The sequence below is a fragment of the Terrapene carolina genome, unplaced genomic scaffold, assembly GCF_002925995.2.
Source record: "Terrapene carolina triunguis isolate 2854851 unplaced genomic scaffold, T_m_triunguis-2.0 Scaffold33891, whole genome shotgun sequence".
Classification (NCBI taxonomy): domain Eukaryota; kingdom Metazoa; phylum Chordata; order Testudines; family Emydidae; genus Terrapene; species Terrapene triunguis.
In genome coordinates this window covers 12,438,637-12,455,891 of record NW_020698242.1, presented here as the reverse complement: position 1 = coordinate 12,455,891, position 17,255 = coordinate 12,438,637, and the positions used below count along the sequence as shown (strand labels likewise).

The 17,255-nt window shown below is 58.3% G+C and overlaps 1 protein-coding gene and 1 non-coding gene across 2 annotated transcripts; both read left to right on the top strand.

Moving 5' to 3' along the window:
• Window positions 1-260: 260 nt before the first annotated feature.
• TRNAR-UCU lies at window positions 261-353 on the top strand. The gene is made up of 2 exons: window positions 261-297; window positions 318-353. It is a non-coding gene; the product is annotated as a tRNA-Arg (tRNA).
• Window positions 354-4,036: 3,683 nt separating this feature from the next.
• On the top strand, window positions 4,037-16,532 carry LOC112106327 (diphosphomevalonate decarboxylase). Its single transcript, XM_024199501.2, has 10 exons — window positions 4,037-4,211; window positions 5,479-5,549; window positions 7,405-7,519; window positions 8,483-8,629; window positions 8,987-9,186; window positions 9,874-9,948; window positions 12,163-12,381; window positions 13,710-13,825; window positions 14,455-14,563; window positions 15,715-16,532. Exons 1-10 carry the CDS (start codon window positions 4,142-4,144, stop codon window positions 15,793-15,795), a joined length of 1,203 nt encoding a protein of 400 aa, XP_024055269.1. The 5' UTR covers window positions 4,037-4,141; the 3' UTR covers window positions 15,796-16,532.
• The last annotated feature ends 723 nt before the right edge of the window (window positions 16,533-17,255 follow it).

The window sequence follows — 17,255 nt, the reverse complement described above, 5'->3', positions numbered from 1 at the left end:
CAGGTACTAGACAGGTGCAAAGCATGCATCTAAGAAACAGCATGTCCCTGGCTTCCTTTGCCCAGCCTCCTGCCAAATGAGTCCTGCTGAAGAAATACATCAAGGCTGGCAGAGTCCAAACCTCCACCAGGATCTTTCTTCTTTTTCTTCGACTGTCCCTCCAAGTGAGGGGCATGTCTGTCAAGGGGGTTCACTGGTGAGTTTTTAGGGACCGAGGAGCCCAATTCATGTGCTGCAGATTTTCTCATAACTATAACAAGGGCTCTGTGGCACAATGGATAGTGCATTGGACTTCTAGCTTGATGACCAATGAAGTCGTTCAAAGGTTGTGGGTTCAAGTCCCACCAGAGCTGTTTTACACCCCTCACAGTGAATGTGCTGAAACTGAAGGATATTCCACTCATCAGCACCAAGACTGGTTTGACAATCCTGGCATTAATTCAATGGAAAAGAAATGCATCCCGTTAACTGACAAAATGATTCCTTTGACCAAGGAAAACAGGAGTCCTGTCACTTGCTTAAAGCCAAAGTCCAAAGGAAGCTATGTGACATCAGAAACAATCAGGATCTTTCTCTAGCTTCAAAACCAGTTCTTGGGAGGAACTGGTCCTTGTTAATTCCTGTCTAGGCCACTGGTCGAAGGTGAGTGAAAACTGTTACCATTTGAGGGCTGGTCGCTGGCCCACGTGCCATGGATTGGCACATCAAGTCCAGTTCCCGGCAGACTCCACACAGAGAAATGACAGCGGCACTAACTATCCGGCTGCTGATCAGTCTCTGCAGACAGGTGGGTGACTCGATTTCCCTGGGGAGATGGCCAGATTGGAATAGTAGACAGATAAATTCATCGTGCGTGGCAGGAACACTCCTTGCTCACCAGTCTCAACCTCCCTTTGCTCAGTTTTACACCTTATTAATTTCTAACACGCTCACGGAATGTTTTGCAATTGACTTTGATGGAGCAGGAGCGAGCCCTAAATCTCAGCTCACCCCGTTTGAGGGTCCCAGCCAGATCCCCCAGGCGTTAGGGCTGGAATCCTGCAAAGCAGCTCCAGGCTGCCTGCTCGGAGGATTCTGGCCAGTGGAATCAAGAGCCGGCTTCTGAAATTTAGGTAATCACTGCAAACCATGAGAACGACCCAGCAGGGCACTGGCTGGTTCAGGGATGTGCCCATGGGCTGCAGACCCTCTTGCCTCTCGATGATCCATTCAAACCAGGCTGGTACTAACCTAAAACCTTTTCATCTGGTGACCATTTGGCTGCCTCTATGAAACGCAGGGTTGCCAACCAAACACCCTAGCACTGCCTCTTCCCTGAGCCCCCCGCCCCCGCTCACTACATTTCCCCCTCCCTCAATGGCTTGCTCTCCCCCACCCTCACTCACTTTCACTGGGCTGAGGCAGGGGGTTGTGGTGCGGGAGGGGGTGAGGGCTCTAACTGGGGGTGTGGCCTCCGGGGTGGAGCCAAGGGGTTGGGGTGAGGGCTCTAGCTGGGGGTGTGGGCTCTGGGGTGGGGCCGGGAATGAGGGACTTGGGGGGCAGGAGAGGGCTCCAGGCTGGCAGGTGCGGCAGAGGGGTTCAGGGTGTGGGAGGGGTCTCTGGGCTGGGGCAATCAGTTGGAGTGCAGGAGGGGGTGAGGGCTCCGTCTGGAGGTGCGGGTTCTGGGGTGGGGCTGGGGGGTTCAGGGTGCGGGAGTGGGTTGAGGCAGGGGGTTGGGGTGCAGGGGGCTCCATCTGGGGGTGCTGGGGCTGGGGAGGAGGGGTTTGGGGTGCACGAGGGGGCTCTGGGTTGGGGGATGCTCAGGGCTGGGGGTTGGGGCTTGGGGTTTGTGGCATGGGCTTATCTGTGGCGGCTCCCGGTCAGCAGTGCAGTGGGAGGGTTACTAAGGCAGGCTTCCTGCCTGTCCTGACTCCGCGCTGTGCCCCGGAAGCGGCTCGCAGGTCTGGCTCCTAGGCAGAGGTTCAGCAGGAGGCTCCGCTCGCTGATTTCGCCTGCAGGCACTGCTCCCGCAGCTCCCATTGGCTGTGGTTCCCGGCCAATGGGAGTGCGGAGCCGGTGCTCAGGCCAGGGGCAGTGCGTGGAGCCCCGTGGGCCCCCTCACCACCGCCTAGGAGCCGGACTGCTGGCCGCTTCCGGGGCGCAGCACAAAGCCAGGACAAGTAGGGACTAGCCTGCCTTAGCTCCGCAGCACCGCTGACCGAACTTTTAACGGCCCGATCAGCGGCACTTTTTCGAGCAGGTGTTCCGGTCGAAAACCAGACACTTGGTCACCCTAATGAAACGAGGCCTGGATCCCTGCCCAGTTCACAGGCCTCTGTATCAGACAGACCGTTCCACAAGGCACCAATCTGTCCCTTTGCTGGCAGTTGCAGCAAAGCCGCCAAGAAGTGAATGGGAGACAAAGGCCTTTGGGGGAACCTCACCCTGCTGCCGCCCATGCTGCATGAACAGAGGCCAGATACTCAAAGGTATTAAGGTGCCCAACTCCCATTGGAGTCAAAGGATCTGGGTCAGAGGGCTGCAGCTGCAAAGGGCCATCCACACAGTGTCTCAACGTCTCCAGAGTCAGCAAGTGGCAGTGCCTTTCTCGGCAATGAAGGGTAAAAGAGGCTGGGCCAGAGAAGGGGAGGAAACCAGCTGGCTTTAATGCCCGAGGATGACACATGGACCTACCAAGTTCACTCATTTCCCTTCTCGCCACAGCTGCCTGTAGAACAAATGCATCCAGGTGTATGAGGCTCAGAACCAGCACCAGAGCCAGGCAGCCATGTTCCCAGGATCTGCCTGCTCACCAGGGCTGACCCATGCTTGGCAGGAGAAAGAAGAGGAACTAAAGGGCCAGGCTGAATGTTTCTTCAAGGAACTCTGGTGACCCATTCCCTAGTGGCTAAACTCTTGTGACCCAAATTACACACAGGCTGCTTCCTCAGATCTCTTTGAGCTGTCCATGTCCTGCTGACATTGCTGGAAGTTACCCAGCCCCTGAGGGATGTGTACTACTGTGCAAGAAAACATAGGGCACCAGGGCTGAATCTCCTCTCTCATTGGTGTCAATCAGGAGTGACACCCTGGTTGGCTACACAGGAATGGGGCACTGCCAACCTCAAATGTTAAAAATCCCCCCCGCCCCCAATCACAAGATTGGCTTAAAAATTACAAGAGTTATAAAAATAACAAATGCCTGGTTCTTTTTATTTGCCTGCTGGTGTCTGAGCCCTTGGGAGAAGGGGGGAAGGATATTTTTAAACTTTCCTCTGCAACCACAAAGGTTAGACACGTACTAGTTTAAAATGAAAGCTGTGATTTCCCATGCAATCACCTGACTCCAGAAGCTGGGGCTTTCCAAAATCTTAGGAGGTACGTAGATTTTTACAGGGCTTGGACAAGTCAGCTGTTAAACAGTAAGAGAGTCTCTGACTTGGCTGGAGTGGCACTACTGCCTCACCATGAAAACCCCCAAATATCCCCCCAGCCTCCCAAATGTTGCAAATATCCCCAAACCCTCCCAAAGTCACATAAGCCACCGTATAACATGGCGAGACCTGGCACCCTGGGTAGTCTGGTGTCAGTGACCCCAGGATCATCCCCCCCGGCTGCTCAGCTGCAGGATCAGTCCCTAATTCTGGCCGCCCCAGCCCCCACCCCTCCCTTGGATTTGCCTATAGTGTCATGGCCGACGCTGGAACCCTAGGGCCTGAATGACGGTGGCACTAGTATACACTGCGCATGTGCACGCTGTTCCACTCACTAATATGGCACCTGGTGCACCGTAGCAACATTCCCCTCTTCGTGCGACAGCTAAAACCCTCCGGGTGGTAACGTGCACCCGGCGCCGCCAGGGTTCCTCCTGCTGGGGGCGGAGGGGGCGGTCGGCGTCCATCTTCCGATCCCTCCCATTGGTTGACAGAGCCAGCCGTGGGCGGGGCGCCGGTGCTGATTGGACGCGGCGGGAGCAGCTGGTGTTCCGCTAGCCAATCCGCTCCCGTCAGCTGATGGGTGTGTCGCGCGGGGCAGACACGTGTGGGAGGCTAGCTGCCTTGCAGGGGCTTGCAGCGCCGGGCAGGACCCAGCGCGGTACACCGGGCAGCCGGAGCTCGGTGCAGCGCCGGGGCTCCCTCCCTGGGCCCCTGCAGCCCCCGGCATGGCTGAGGAGAAGCCCCTCACCGTGGTGACCTGCACAGCCCCTGTCAACATCGCGGTCATCAAGTACTGTGAGTATCCCCCTGCCCCTCTGGCCTGCCGGGGCTCGGTGCCCCGTCCCCTCCCCCGGGCACGCCCCCTTCGTGCCCGGCCCCGGCCCTCCCCGGTCCCAGGGCAGCGCCCCAGAGGGGGGGGGGACCGATCTCCCGGTCCCAGGGCAGCGCCCCAGAGAGGTGGGGGGGACCGATCTCCCGGTCCCAGGGCAGCGCCCCAGAGGGTGGGGGGGGACCGATCTCCCCGTCCCAGGGCAGCGCCCCAGAGGGTGGGGGGGGACCCCGTATCCCTCAATCGCCCCCAATAAGGCCCTGGGGTCAGCAACGGCTGCAGTTTTCTGAGTGAACAAGCGGCTGCGTCTCTCTGTTAGACTGTGTAAGCTCCTTGGGGCAGGGACTGCGCCTTCCAGCGGGCTGGCGCTTTCCACCCCAGCCCCCTCCAGAGAGCGGCTTTCCTCAAGGGCAGGGGAGCGGGTGAGGGGGTGCTGGGCCAGGAGAAGAGCCCTGTCAAAGCCTGTCTCGTTGAGGCTGGAAGTCTTGGAGGAGCTGGACGTTGCCAAATGCCGTTACCCAGGTGAAGTCCCTTCCAGACTCCGTCTAACAGGACTGGAACGCTGGCCGGACCAAGCACAGGATGGGGGATAGCTAGGGGGAAAGGCCTCTACCTGGGCTCTTGGCATCCTGTTCGGCCCCGTGTCCCCTGCCGGGCGGGCCGTCAGGCCTGTCTTTAATGGGGCTGACTTTGGCTTGTTCTCTATTCCTGAGTTTGCAGATTTTGCCCTCGTTTATGTGTCTCAGTCTCTGCAGCTCCAGTTGTCATGGCGGTACACACTGTAGGGTTTAATAAATTAAAACGGAGGCTGTGGTAACTAACCAGCAATTGCCCAGAGAAGCTGAACGCTGGGCACTGTGAAAGTCTCTGTTAACTAAGAATCCCCTGAGCTGAGTGCATCTCAGTTTCAGTGAACTGCAGAGGGGCTGTGGCCCAGCACAAGAAAGCAGGAAAATGAGTACTAGTGACGCCGCTAATAAACTGGGTAAACCAGGCAGAATGAATTCTGCAGCTGTGATCTCGTCAAACCTGTTTCTTGTATCCATTTGTCTGTGGGCTGATGAGGATTATTTGGAAGTGACTTGTGTGTCTCTGTCTTATTGCATTATTGGGCTCCTCTGATGGATCTCCATGTGCCTGAGGGCAACTGTTGAGTGATTAACTGTTTGATGAGAGCCCTGTTCTAACGACAGGGGGCTCTCGGTGCTGATTTTGCCATCTAATCTCTTCCAGGGGGGAAGCGAGACGAAGAGCTGATTTTACCCATCAATTCCTCTCTGAGCGTCACCCTGCACCAGGACCAGGTTGGTATGAACTTGTAATAAAAGCCCAGGAAAGATGTTTCTCGGGAGTGAATCGGAGCTGAGGCTGCTAGAGAAGAGAGATCGTTAATGGTGGGACCGGAGCAGAGAGGGGGGGCTTCATTTGGGAGTGAAAAAACAGCAGCCACTCTTCTTCTGGGAACAATCAGGCAAAGGTTCAAGGAAAAAGGTGGTAACTTTCTTCCCAAAGGGCTTGGAAATGATGGGCCACCATGGGAGAAACATCTGCCCCCAAGTGTGGTTTGCTATAAACCCCATTGTAAGCTTGGCATAGAAATCTTTCCCCTCTCTACTTTCTGTGGTTGTCTAGTTCATTCCCCAAGGGACCAGTACACAGTTGTCCCCTTTGGCTCCTGTCCCTTCCCTTGCGAGAATATTCCACAGCCTCCTGGGTCACAGCGTCGGGACTTATTTCCTGATATTTCGCCAACGTTTTCCCTTATTTTAATCTCATTTGGCCCAGTCCATCCCTTGGTGTAATCATTAACTCCTGGGAATTCAGTGGAGTTCTCTTTGGCCCTTCATATTTAGATCCCTGTGATCTGGCCCTCTGCAGTGTTTGAATTGGCATCTGTGCTTAGAGATACGTATCCAGCCACGTATTCGCTCAGTGCTTCCCCACAGGGCGAGGTGGGTGCAGCTTGGTGGAAAGGCGGGGACTTGGGATCCCAAGGGATCTCTGATTGGCTCGTGGCCTGTGCTGAAGTGCTGCCTAGTCTCGGGTAGGGTGATCAGATGTCCCGATTTTTGGGTCTTTTTCTTATATAGGCTCCTGTTACCCCCCCCCCACCCCCATCCCAATTTTTTCACATTTGCTGTCTGGTCACCCTAGTCTCGGGTGACTTGTTGCGCCTCAGCCCCGAATAGACACTTCTAGGGCCTTGGGAAGGTCATGGCCAGGCTCGCTCTCATAAAGGTGAGAGATGCCAGCCCGTCTGGTGGCTGTCAGGGATGCCTCTTCCCATGTTCACACCAGAAGGAGTATTGCCTGGTGGCAGGAACACCTGGGTTCGCTTCCCACATCTGCCACTGGCTTGCTGTATGGCGCCTTGGGCCAGTCACTTCCCAACTCTGTGCCTCAGTTTCCCCATGTGTAAAGTGGGGATGATAGTATTTACCTACTGCTGGGGGTTACGTGGCTGTGAGATCCCAGGTGAGCGGTGGTATAAATGGAAACCTTTTCTTTTATTATTATCCTAGCAGAATGTGTAAGCCGCTGCCCCATGGGCTAAGGGGTTGGGGGCACCTAGCTTTCGCTCTACGTACACTTGCGGTGAGAGTGGAGCCACTCTGTAAAACAAAGTAAACTTTGCAGAGAATCCGTTCACACATTCAGCAGGGCCGGGTGGCAGCCTGTGTGGGGAGGGGGTGTCCAGTGGGCAGGGTGCTGGACTGGGAGTTGAAAGACCATGGTTCTAGTCCCACCTCTGCCACTGACCTCTGCTGACCTTGAGCAAGTCTCTTCCACCTGTGTCAGCTCTTCAGGGGATTGTCACTCTGCCTTGTACAGCGCCTAGCACAAGGGGGGCCTTTGGGTGCTGCCATGATAGAGAGCAATCGTGAGGCGTTAGAGTAATTCTGGGCTTTTGTTCTTCCTCGTCATAAATAGAACTCCCCCTGGGGTGGGGGACGGGGGCTTCGTGCGGCCCCGAGGGTGGTGCGTAGTGGCCATTGCCGCGGGGTGGGGCTCAGCGCCAATCTCCGGAGCTAAATCTAACCGTGTGCTTGCACGTCGCTGGAACGCCCCCTCCAGGCTCTGGCTGCAGCTCAGCGTGCTCTGGCTGCAGCTCAGCGTGCTCTGGCTGCAGCTCAGCGTGCTCTGATCTCTCCCTCCCAGCTTAAAACCACCACCACAGCCGCCATCAGCAGAGACTTCAAAGAGGACCGGCTCTGGCTGAACGGGGAGGAGGCCGACGTCGGGCACCCACGGCTGCAGTCCTGCCTGCGGGAGAGTGAGTATCCTGGTGGTGGGCAGGACGGACGCAGCCAGTTGGGCTGGTGGTGAGCAGCTGGCATTGCCAGGGGACAGGCCCCAGTTTGAGCCCCCAGCTCTCCCTGCTTCCCTTGCAAGGGCAGTGCCATGTGCCTCGGGGGGGACCTCTCCTGGTTGATCAGGGAACTGCACGGTCTCTCCCAGACCTGGGACTCCATCTAGTCATGGTGCTCACACCAGGCCAGTGGCCAGAATACAGGACCGAGGGGCGTGTAGGGGCAGTGTGAAGGAGGGGGCTCATTGGGCTCCCAAAGCGGGCAAGTCCTGTCACCTGCGGGGAGGGCAGGCGGTCGAGGTCTGTCTCAGTCCCTTGGGTTTCCCTTATACTTCCAAGTTGCTGGGAGCATGATCCCCACCGGGCGCGCTCAGTACCTCCCTACAAGGCCATATGCAAGCTGCACGTGGGACTCCTGGGGTCCATTCCCAGCCATGCCTCTGGTTCCCCACGTGACCCTGCACAGGATGCCACCCTGCTCCGTGCCTCAGTTTCCCCCTCTGTCAAACCTCCCCCCTATTCTTCGGGGATCGAAGGGCTGTATTTAAAGCTTGTGAAGTGCTTTGAGACCCTTGCTGATTGGGGGGTGGAGGCTGCTTCTCTGGGACGTACCCCACTCCCTGAAAGTCCCTTGTGCTACCCCAGCACAGGCCCTCTCCTGCCCTGCCCAGAACCCATCCAGGAGAGCGAGGAGGGATATGCAGATACCTCTGGCTGGCACCATGGCCCTGCTGCTGCCGCCAAGCTCGTCATCTTCTCTCCAGCACCCAAGGGGTTAATTCCCAACACAGGCAGCTGGTCACTGCTGGGAGGGGGTGTCAGGTGCTACCCAGGGACCTGCCGCCTCCAGCCCAGCCCCTGTGGAACCCACTGAGGCAGGTCAGATGCCTCCTGAACATCTAAGCCCCGCTCTGCTCTGTCCTGCAGTGCGCCGCCTGGCCAGGAAGCGGAGGGGCGGCAGTGCTGGGGCCGCGGCCCCCCTCAGCCTGGCCTACAAAGTGCACGTCGCCTCGGTGAACAACTTTCCCACAGCAGCCGGCCTGGCGTCTTCCGCAGCGGGGTACGCCTGCCTGGGTGAGTGCGTGGGTGTGTATGCGCTGGGCTGTCCCTGCTCCTGGCTCTTGAGAGGGGGTACCGGGCTGCCCCTTCCCCCACACACACCCTGCCCCCGGCTCTGGAGGGATTGGAGGGTGGGCTGTTCATGCCCCCCCCCATGCCCTGCACCGGTCTGCTGTGGCCCCCCCCTTCCTCCCCTGTTGCTGGGCTGTGCTAGAGTGGGGATGGGAGAGAAACTTGGGGGGGGCCGTCGGGGGACGAGCGACCCTGGGCTAGGTCCAGGGGGCTGGATGCTGGTGGAGCCCTGGGGCCAGCCCCTGTGGGTGGGGAGCGAGTACCCCAGCCGTGCTGACCTCGCCCCGTCTCGTGTCCCAGTGCACACCCTGGCCCGGCTGTACGGCGTGGAGGGTGAGCTCTCCGAGGTCGCCCGCCAGGGCTCGGGCAGCGCCTGCAGGAGCATGCATGGGGGCTTTGTGCAGTGGCTGATGGGGGAGCGACCTGACGGCAAAGACAGCATTGCCCAGCAGGTGGCGCCGGAGACGCACTGGCCGGAGCTCAGAGTGCTCATCCTGGTGGTGAGTGAGAACGGGGTGACGGCCCAGGGGGTCTGGTACCCCTAGGTCACGGCATCCATCTGGCCTGAGCCCGGGGGTGGGGCAGGAAAAGCATTATGGGATGGTGAGGAGAGCGCGAGAGCTAGTGGCTGCTTCCCCGCTGGGACTCCTAGGTTCTGTTCCCAGCTCTGGAAGGGAAGTGTGGGCTATTGGTTAGAGCAGGGACCTTGGCATCCGGACTCCTGGGTTCTGTGCCAGCCTCTCCTGCTTACTAGACCTTGGGCGAGTCACTCCCACTCCCTGTGGCTCATTTTTCCCCTGCAGTCCCGGGCCTGCCTCCCGACGGGGCGGGAGGTTCATCTGCGGGGGTACGTTCCAGACGGGACTCTGGCTAATAGGGCTCTCGCAGGCAGTCGCTCTCTGAGCCTGAGAACCTATGGGCCCAGACCTGGACTCTGAGGTTTGCTGCGCCCTCCCTTGGGAGGGAGAGCAGCGTCCGTTCCCGGTGTGCTGGGGGGCGTGGAGTCAGCGTGGTCTCGGGGGTTTAGGGGTGAGATACTCCCAAGAATGTCACAATTGGGGTGGGGCAGCTGACTGCCCTCATGTGGTGAGATCTGCTCCCCAAGCATCTGGGGGCCGCTGCACCTTCCTCTGGGTGGGGAGAGCCCTTGGGGATGCTGATGCCAAGTGCTTTCTCCCCCCCTGCAGGTAAGCGCTGAGAAGAAGCCGGTGGGCAGCACGGCTGGGATGCAGACAAGCGTGGACACCAGCCTCTTGCTGAAGGTTTGAGGCGGGAGCCCTGTTCTCAGCCCTGTGCCACACAGGGGTGGCAGGCGGGTGGGGGCAGGGGTTTCTCTTGCTCACGTTTGATCTAGCTGCCCCTGCGATGCTGCTGGGGCAGACGGGGGCGCTGGAGTTTGGAATAACCCCCGAATCACTCACATAAATCCCAGAGCAAAGGAGGCCTGCTGCTAGCTCCCCCCTCCCTCACCTCCCCTGTGCTCCAGCACCTGCCCCTGGAGCCATACTGGGGGGGCGTTTGACTCCTGACCCCGGTGACTGGAATTGTGGAATTTGGTGGAATCTAAACTCTCCTGCTTCAGGGCCTGAGGTGACCTCTAGCTAATGGCGGCCGGGAAGGGGGGGTTATTCCGTCCATGCTGTCTGCAGGGCTGCCGGGCCTGATGCCCTGCTCCCTTGCAAAATCTGCCGGAGCTTTGAGTGCATTTGTTGGTGTTTTTCCAGCTCCTTCCAGCACCACGAATCCATGTCAGTGCAACGTGGGCTCTGGTCACCAGCGTGACTGGCTGCCTTGGAATGCACTCAGAGAAACAGCTGATTGCTGGCGGGCTGTAATGCAGCGTGGCCGGAGACCCCGAGACCCGCTAGCTTTGAGTCTCCTCCTCCGGGGCTGCTGGATCCGAGGGTGTGGCCTGCACGTCGGGGAGGTGACCGGGCTCGACCCAAGTGGCCATGGGCTAAGTTTTCAGACAGCTGCCGGAACATCACTGACTGTGTTAACAACTGAGCCAGCAGCGGCATTGTGATGTGACTGGGGACCCTTTGTAGCAGAAGCACTAATTCTGTTCAGAGGGTGGGAGGGAGATTTGGGAGCCCTCCCTCACACACACCCCCCCCCCCCACATCCCCTTCAAAGCAGCCCTGCACAGCCGGTGGGGAGCAGCCGTGCACTGGCCCCTGGTGGGGAGGGGCTGTTATCAGTGGTTCACAGTCATGCTGGAAGGGCATAACGAGTGGGGTCCCGCAGGGATCGGTTCTGGGTCCAGTTCTGCTCAGTAGCTTCATCAGTGATTTAGATAATGGCATGGGGAGAACACTTATAAAGTTTGCAGACAATACCAAGCTGGGAGGAGTTGCAAGTGCTTTGGAGGATAGGATTAAAATTCAAAATGATCTGGAGAAATGGTCTGAAGTAAACAGGATGAAATTCAATAAGGACAAAGGCAAAGTACTCCACTTAGGCAGGAACAATCAGTTGCACATGTACAAAATGGGAAATGACTGCCTAGGGAGGAGTATGGCAGAAAGGAATCTGGGGGTCATAGTGGATCACAAGCTAAATGTTAGTCAACAGTGTAACACTGTTGCAAAAAAAGCAAACATCATTCTGGGATGCATTAGCAGGAGTGTTGTAAGCAAGACATGAGAAGTAATTCTTCCGCTCTACTCTGCACTGATTAGGCCTCAGCTGGAGTACTGTGTCCAGTTCTGGGTGCCACATTTCAGGAAAGATGTGGACAAATTGGAGACAGTCCAGAGAAGAGCAACAAAAACGATTAAAGGTCTAGAAAACCTGACCTATGAGGGAAGATTGAAAAAAATTGGCTTTGTTTAGTCTGGAGAAGAGAAGACTGAGAGGGGACATAACAGTTTTCAAGTACATAAAAGGTTGTTACAAGGAGGAGGGAGAAAAATTGTTCTTAACCTCTGAGGACAGGACAAGAAGCAATGGGCTTAAATTGCAGCAAGGGAGGTTTAGGTTGGACATTAGGAAAAACTTCCTAACTGTCAGGGTAGTTAAGCACTGGAATAAATTGCCCAGTGAGGTTGTGGAATCTCCATCACTGGAGATTTTTAAGAGCAGGTTGGACAAACACCTGTCAGGGATGGTCTAGGTAATACTTAGTTCTGCCTTGAGTGCCGGGGACGGGACTAGATGATCTCTCGAGGTCCCTTCCAGTTCTACGATTCTATGACTCCTCCAGCTCTCCTGGCTCTTTTCCCACCTTTGTAGGGGCATGTTGGTGGGTGGGGCCTTGCTGGGAGCAGCCCCTCCCAATGGTTGTGTGTGGGGGGGCAGGATTAGAGAGAGTGCAGTCCATCCCCCCTGCTGTGATAAGGTGCCCCCACTGGATGATGGTGCCGAGGAGATGGCACAGGTGCCCAACGTAGTAACAAGACTTTGTGGGTCTCCCCATCCCAATGTAATGGGGTGCCCCCCCGCCCGATGTAACTGTCCCTGTCGCCCCATTGCAGCACCGCGCAGAGGCGGTGGTGCCGGAGCGCATGTCCCAGATGATCCAGTTCATCCAGCAGCGAGACTTTGAGGGCTTTGGCCAGCTGACCATGAAGGACAGCAACCAGTTCCATGCCACCTGCCTGGACACCTTCCCTCCCATCTTCTACCTCAACGACGTCTCTCGGCACATCATCGCCCTGGCCCACCGATTCAACGCCCACCACGGCAAGACCAAGGTGGGCTCAGTGCGGGATATGCGGACGGAGCTGGCATCAGGGGTGCATAGCCTGGCACTTCGGGCAGGGCCTCCTGGTTCAGAGAGGGGCTTGTCCTTGTACCAAGGCGACAGGGTCAGGGGAGCGAGTGTCAGAGCCCCATGATTGGAGAGTGGTGTCTGTCCGCTCAGAACATGTGCCATGCACCGGTAGAGCCATTAGCCACCCCTTTGAGATCTCCCGGGGCCGATCTGCTGTGCCAGGCACTACATGTGCTCAGGCAGGTCCTAGGGAAGCTTGGGATTTCCCCAGGAGGATTGTGGGAGTTGGGAGACTTTTACCACGTTCTCCCCTGGCACCCAAGAGTCCCCCACAACCATGTACAATTGTCCACCATGTGCTGCGGCTTGGAGCAGCGTTGGGAACTCTGAGGTATGTGCCCAGAAGACGCCGCTTCCAACCTAACAGGGCAGCGCAGTCAGGGTGCCGGGGCCGGACAGCGAACAGGCGTAGGGCTGCACTGACTCATGACCGCTACGCGGGAGGTCACTTCCTAGTGGAGTGATGCCCTGTCGAGGGCTCCGGTGTGTGACAAAAGGCTCCTTGCTGCCCCAGAGGACCTGCCCCTAGGAAACCAACTAAAATCGGCCTCCCCGTGTGACTGATTTATCCTGCCCGGCTTCTGCCACCCACCCTGCAGCACCTACCCCCCTTCCCCGCTGACTAGCCTTCAGCAAATCTCCATCACGCGTCCCTGACTGTTTGTGGGAAACGCGTGGGATCCCGCAGCCCCGCTCCCTGGGACGTGATGGAGTCGAGCAGTTGGTGGATGAGCGGACGAGGTGCAGTCGGCTCACATGCTTCAGGAGGTGCGGGGCTCAGGAAGGGATCCCCACCCCAGATGCAGCTGTCGGGGGGTGGGAAGTGGTTCCTTCTGTGGCACCGGGCGTTGCCCATGAATACTGGATCTGGTGGACCCCTGGGCAGGATCTGTTTGCCCACCCAGCCGTGCGAGCACCAGCCCTGTGGCTTGGCAGGGGGAGGGAATATGCATCTCGCTGGGGGCAGATGAAACAGGAAGCAGCTGCTGCTTTTCACGCTGCCTTCCTCGAGCAGGTGTTTCTCTCTGGCCAGCCCCATTCACCCGCCCCCTGAACTCCCTGCTCTGGTGCCAGCGTGCTGCCGGGCACCGGACTGTGGAGATGTGCCCTGGGCCAGCAAAGGCTGCAGCTGTGGGGCCAGGCAAGTGTTTCCGTGCGAGTGGGACCCAGGGCACCGAGCGCTGGAGCCTGCTGGGGACAGGCAGCCCTGCTCCGGGTGCTGCGCTGACCACGTCCGCTCTGTCACAGGTGGCCTACACCTTCGACGCTGGCCCCAACGCCGTGGTCTTCACCCTGGCGGACACGGTGGAGGAGTTTGTGGAAGTGGTGAAGTGCAGCTTCCCCCCTGAATCTAACGGAGACCAGTAAGTCGCACACGCCCCGTTCAGCTAACGCGGTGTGCTGGGGACTGGGGTAGCAGGGGCTGCGGGTCGGGACTGAGGGGCACCAGCAGAGGGGCGGGGGACAATGCTGCTCCGGATTGAGGGATATCGGTAGGGCTGTGGAAGGCTGGGGTTCCCAGGGCTGGGCTAGCAGGGGAGGGGGCTGCAGGCTGGGACTGAGGGGCATTGGCAGTGCTTGGGGTGGGGGTGCAGTGGGGCACCAGGAGCAAGTTGGCAGGCAGGGCTGTTCCCTCTGCCCTGCCCCTTTGATTCTGGTCCATCCAGGGTCTCTAGCTGCTGCTCTCAGCTCTGCCGCTGCGTTCCCGGGGCCCAGGGGCAGCCGGAGGGTTTGGGGCTGTCAGGCAGCACTAGCGGGTCGGCCCGCGACGGACTAAGGCGGGAGCTCTAGGAGTTTGGTCTCGGCCTGGAGTGGGCATTGGTGAGACAGAGCCAGTCTGCAGCAGATGGGGGGCAGCCTGAGGCATCCCGGCGCAGGGGGGAGATGACTGAGAGGGCAGCGACTCCCAGCCCCATTTGACCCCCCCCCCATCTCCCCTCTCTTGGGGTGTGCACCGCGTACCCGCACCGATACCCCCTTTGTGCCCCCTCAGGTTCCTGAAGGGGCTGCCGGCCAGGCCCGCCTTGCTCTCGAAGGAGCTGCTCTCCGCTGTGGTGCTGGAGCCTGTTCCTGGGGCGATCCGGTACATCCTCCTCACCAAGGTACGGCGCGGGGCTGGGCCTGGGGCCAGTGGGGGGTGCTGTCGCAGACCCGGGCCCAGCCACGCTGGGGAGCTCAAACATGGCTGGACGCCAGGCTTGGCTGTCTGCAGTGGCAGAAAGAAACCATGTTTGCACGGCCTGGAGTGGGGAACGAGGGGGGCTGGTCTGTTTGACCCTCCTCTGGGTCTCTGGCCATGCTCTGAACCCCAGAGTCTGAATTAGGGGTGGGGAGGGGGGCTTAGGTCCTCCTCCCCCATCCCCATTGCAAAGGGCGTCTTTAAGGACGAGCCCTGTGCCATGGGGGAGCGCCCCAAGATTCCTTGGGCGGGTCTGAGTACTGTGCAGATAGACTTTCTCATCGAGGCCTTGTCTACACTGCCACTTTCTCGCTCAGGGGTGTGAAAAAACACCCCCGCCCCCCCAGCGCTGCGAGTTTTAGCGCTGTAAAGCACCAGTGTAGACCGTGAGACCGTGCCCCAGCACTGGGAGCTGCGCCCCTTGAGGGGATGGGTTTTTTACAGCTCTCTCTCCCAGCGCTGGTGCCATGACAACGCTTTAACGTTGCTAGGGAAGACACACCCCGAGTTCTTTCCCGGCAGCTGGCCCCGCCCCATGCCAGCACCTGCTTCCTCTTTCTCCGAACTAGCGAAACACCCAGCGGCCCCCCAGCTCATCAGCCGTGTGGAATCAGGGCCTGGAGGAGTCATGTGGCCTCCAGCGGTGGGTTTGGCCAGTGCTGGTGTGAGAGGAAAGCCGCGCGTGATGCAAGGTGTCCCCTGGCATCCCAGGGTTCAATCCAATGTACCCACCAGAGTGCAGACCTGGGGGCAAGCATCCAGTTAAGGGCAGGAGGCATTGGAGGGGGAGCAGGCTGCTGGTGCAGACTTTGTCATCCCAGATTAGACCGTGAGGTTCGCAGATCTGCAGTGGCAGGAGACAGACCAGGGGCCTGCCCATCTCTGGCAGTGCAGTATTCAAAGGGGGCTTTCTTCCCCCATCGATAGGGCACCTGGTCAGCTGTTTGGTGCTGTCTAAACCCTCTGCTGTGTACGTAAAGCCCCGTGTCTGGGTCCCTCGCCCGCAGCACCCATGGGGTCCCAGCAGCCCTCTCCAGCTCCCCTCTGTAATGTGTGGCTTTGTTCCTCTTATAGCCAGGGCCGGGGCCTCAGCCTCTGGACGATCCCAACCTACATCTGCTGGGAGCAGATGGGCTTCCCTGCCCCAGCGCCTGAGCAGCCCCCTGCGGAGCAGCCGTCCGGCACCCTTAGCCTCAGGGAGACACGCTGAGCCGAGACGCTTCCAGCCTGCGGGGAACGTGGATTGTGACGATGCCGTTTCAGTCGCTGGCTCTCAGGAGAGCGGAGAGGCATTCAGGGCTTGGCCTTGGGGAATCGATCCCAGTGAAGCTTGGGGATTGCCGGTGAGGTACAGTCTGGGAGAAGGTTTTCAGGTCCTGCTGTGCCTGCTGCTCCCTCTTGGGGGGGATTTAATGCTGGGGAAGAGCGCTGGTGACCAAAGCCCCCTCGCAGAACACATGCCACCTGGCCAGTGCCAGTGACCCACGCTGCCCAGCCAGTGTGCTGCTCCCCCCATCAGCGGGGCCCCTCGGGAAAGGAGGGTCCCATCTCCATGGCCAATTCTGCCAGCAAAGGAGGGCAGTTGTGATGAGGCTGCTCGTCTGCTAGGAAAAGGACTGAGACTCCACAGCAAACCGCTTCCGGATGGGAACCGCTCCTGGTGCCGGCTGCCCTGGGCTCCTTTCTGGTGGGGCCTGATCTGGACTGACCTAGAGATGAAGGGCTCACCCATCCCCTTAGCCAGCTGGTGCCGCTCTCCAGCACAGCTCACCCTGTCCCATGCTGCGCTGAGAAGCTGGGTTTTAAAAATGGAGCAATAGGAACAACTTTGAAATGTCCCTGCTTCCTTGTTGTTGGTTTTTAGGTGTAAATGCCCATGAATATCACTTTCTGAACCCAGAAGTGTCTGCTCAGTTTTTTACATTCCTGCCCTGCTTCCCTTCGACCTGTTAAGGTCCAGCGGGAGACACCCAGAGGGATGGAGGAGAGGGTGTTGTCCAGGAAGAGGCTGGAAATGAAGCAGGTAGATTAAATTCCTGCATTACATTAGCAGCACTAATCAGTCCAGTCCCACCACACATGAAGGATTGTTTCTTTCCATGGTGATTCCACAGCTACTTTAGCAAACGTTTGGAATAAAAGCCCTGGTGTCTGGGGCAAATTCTATTTACTTTCTGCCTACCTCCCATTCCCTTATGCAGTTCCACTTGTAGTTCACTTCCCCTCTTAATAACAACCCCTCCACATGCTCCTAGTGGAATGCTGGTGCGGTGTGCTGCTCAACAGCTGCAGTGCTCCACCCCAGAGGCAGCTGCATTTCAGAGGTGGGTGAGTGATCACTAGTGTATACAGCCACGACAGCACTTGGAATGGAAGACGTGTCGTATCCAACAGTTCTAGCAGCTGTATTGTTCAGAATCTTTTCCTAATGTCCCATAGCTCCTCCTGTTATCAGAGCCCGCTTACTCACGAGGAATTTGGCTACAGGCTGCTGGGTTGGTTTTGTTTGTTTGTTTTTAAAAGCCTTTCCTCATAGCGCATTCCAACACCTTGGTGGCTCTTCTCTGCTGTGCTTGTGACCTATTTGGTCCTGATGAAATCCCCAGTTTGGTGGA

Excerpts from the sequence above, each read along its gene's own strand:
- LOC112106327 (XM_024199501.2), top strand. The coding sequence starts at position 4,142 with ATGGCTGAGGAGAAGCCCCTCACCGTGGTGACCTGCACAGCCCCTGTC. Across the intron at positions 8,630-8,986 it reads AGCGGGGTACGCCTGCCTGG|TGCACACCCTGGCCCGGCTG; the intron begins GTGAGTGCGTGG and ends CTCGTGTCCCAG. Across the intron at positions 9,949-12,162 it reads ACACCAGCCTCTTGCTGAAG|CACCGCGCAGAGGCGGTGGT; the intron begins GTTTGAGGCGGG and ends GCCCCATTGCAG.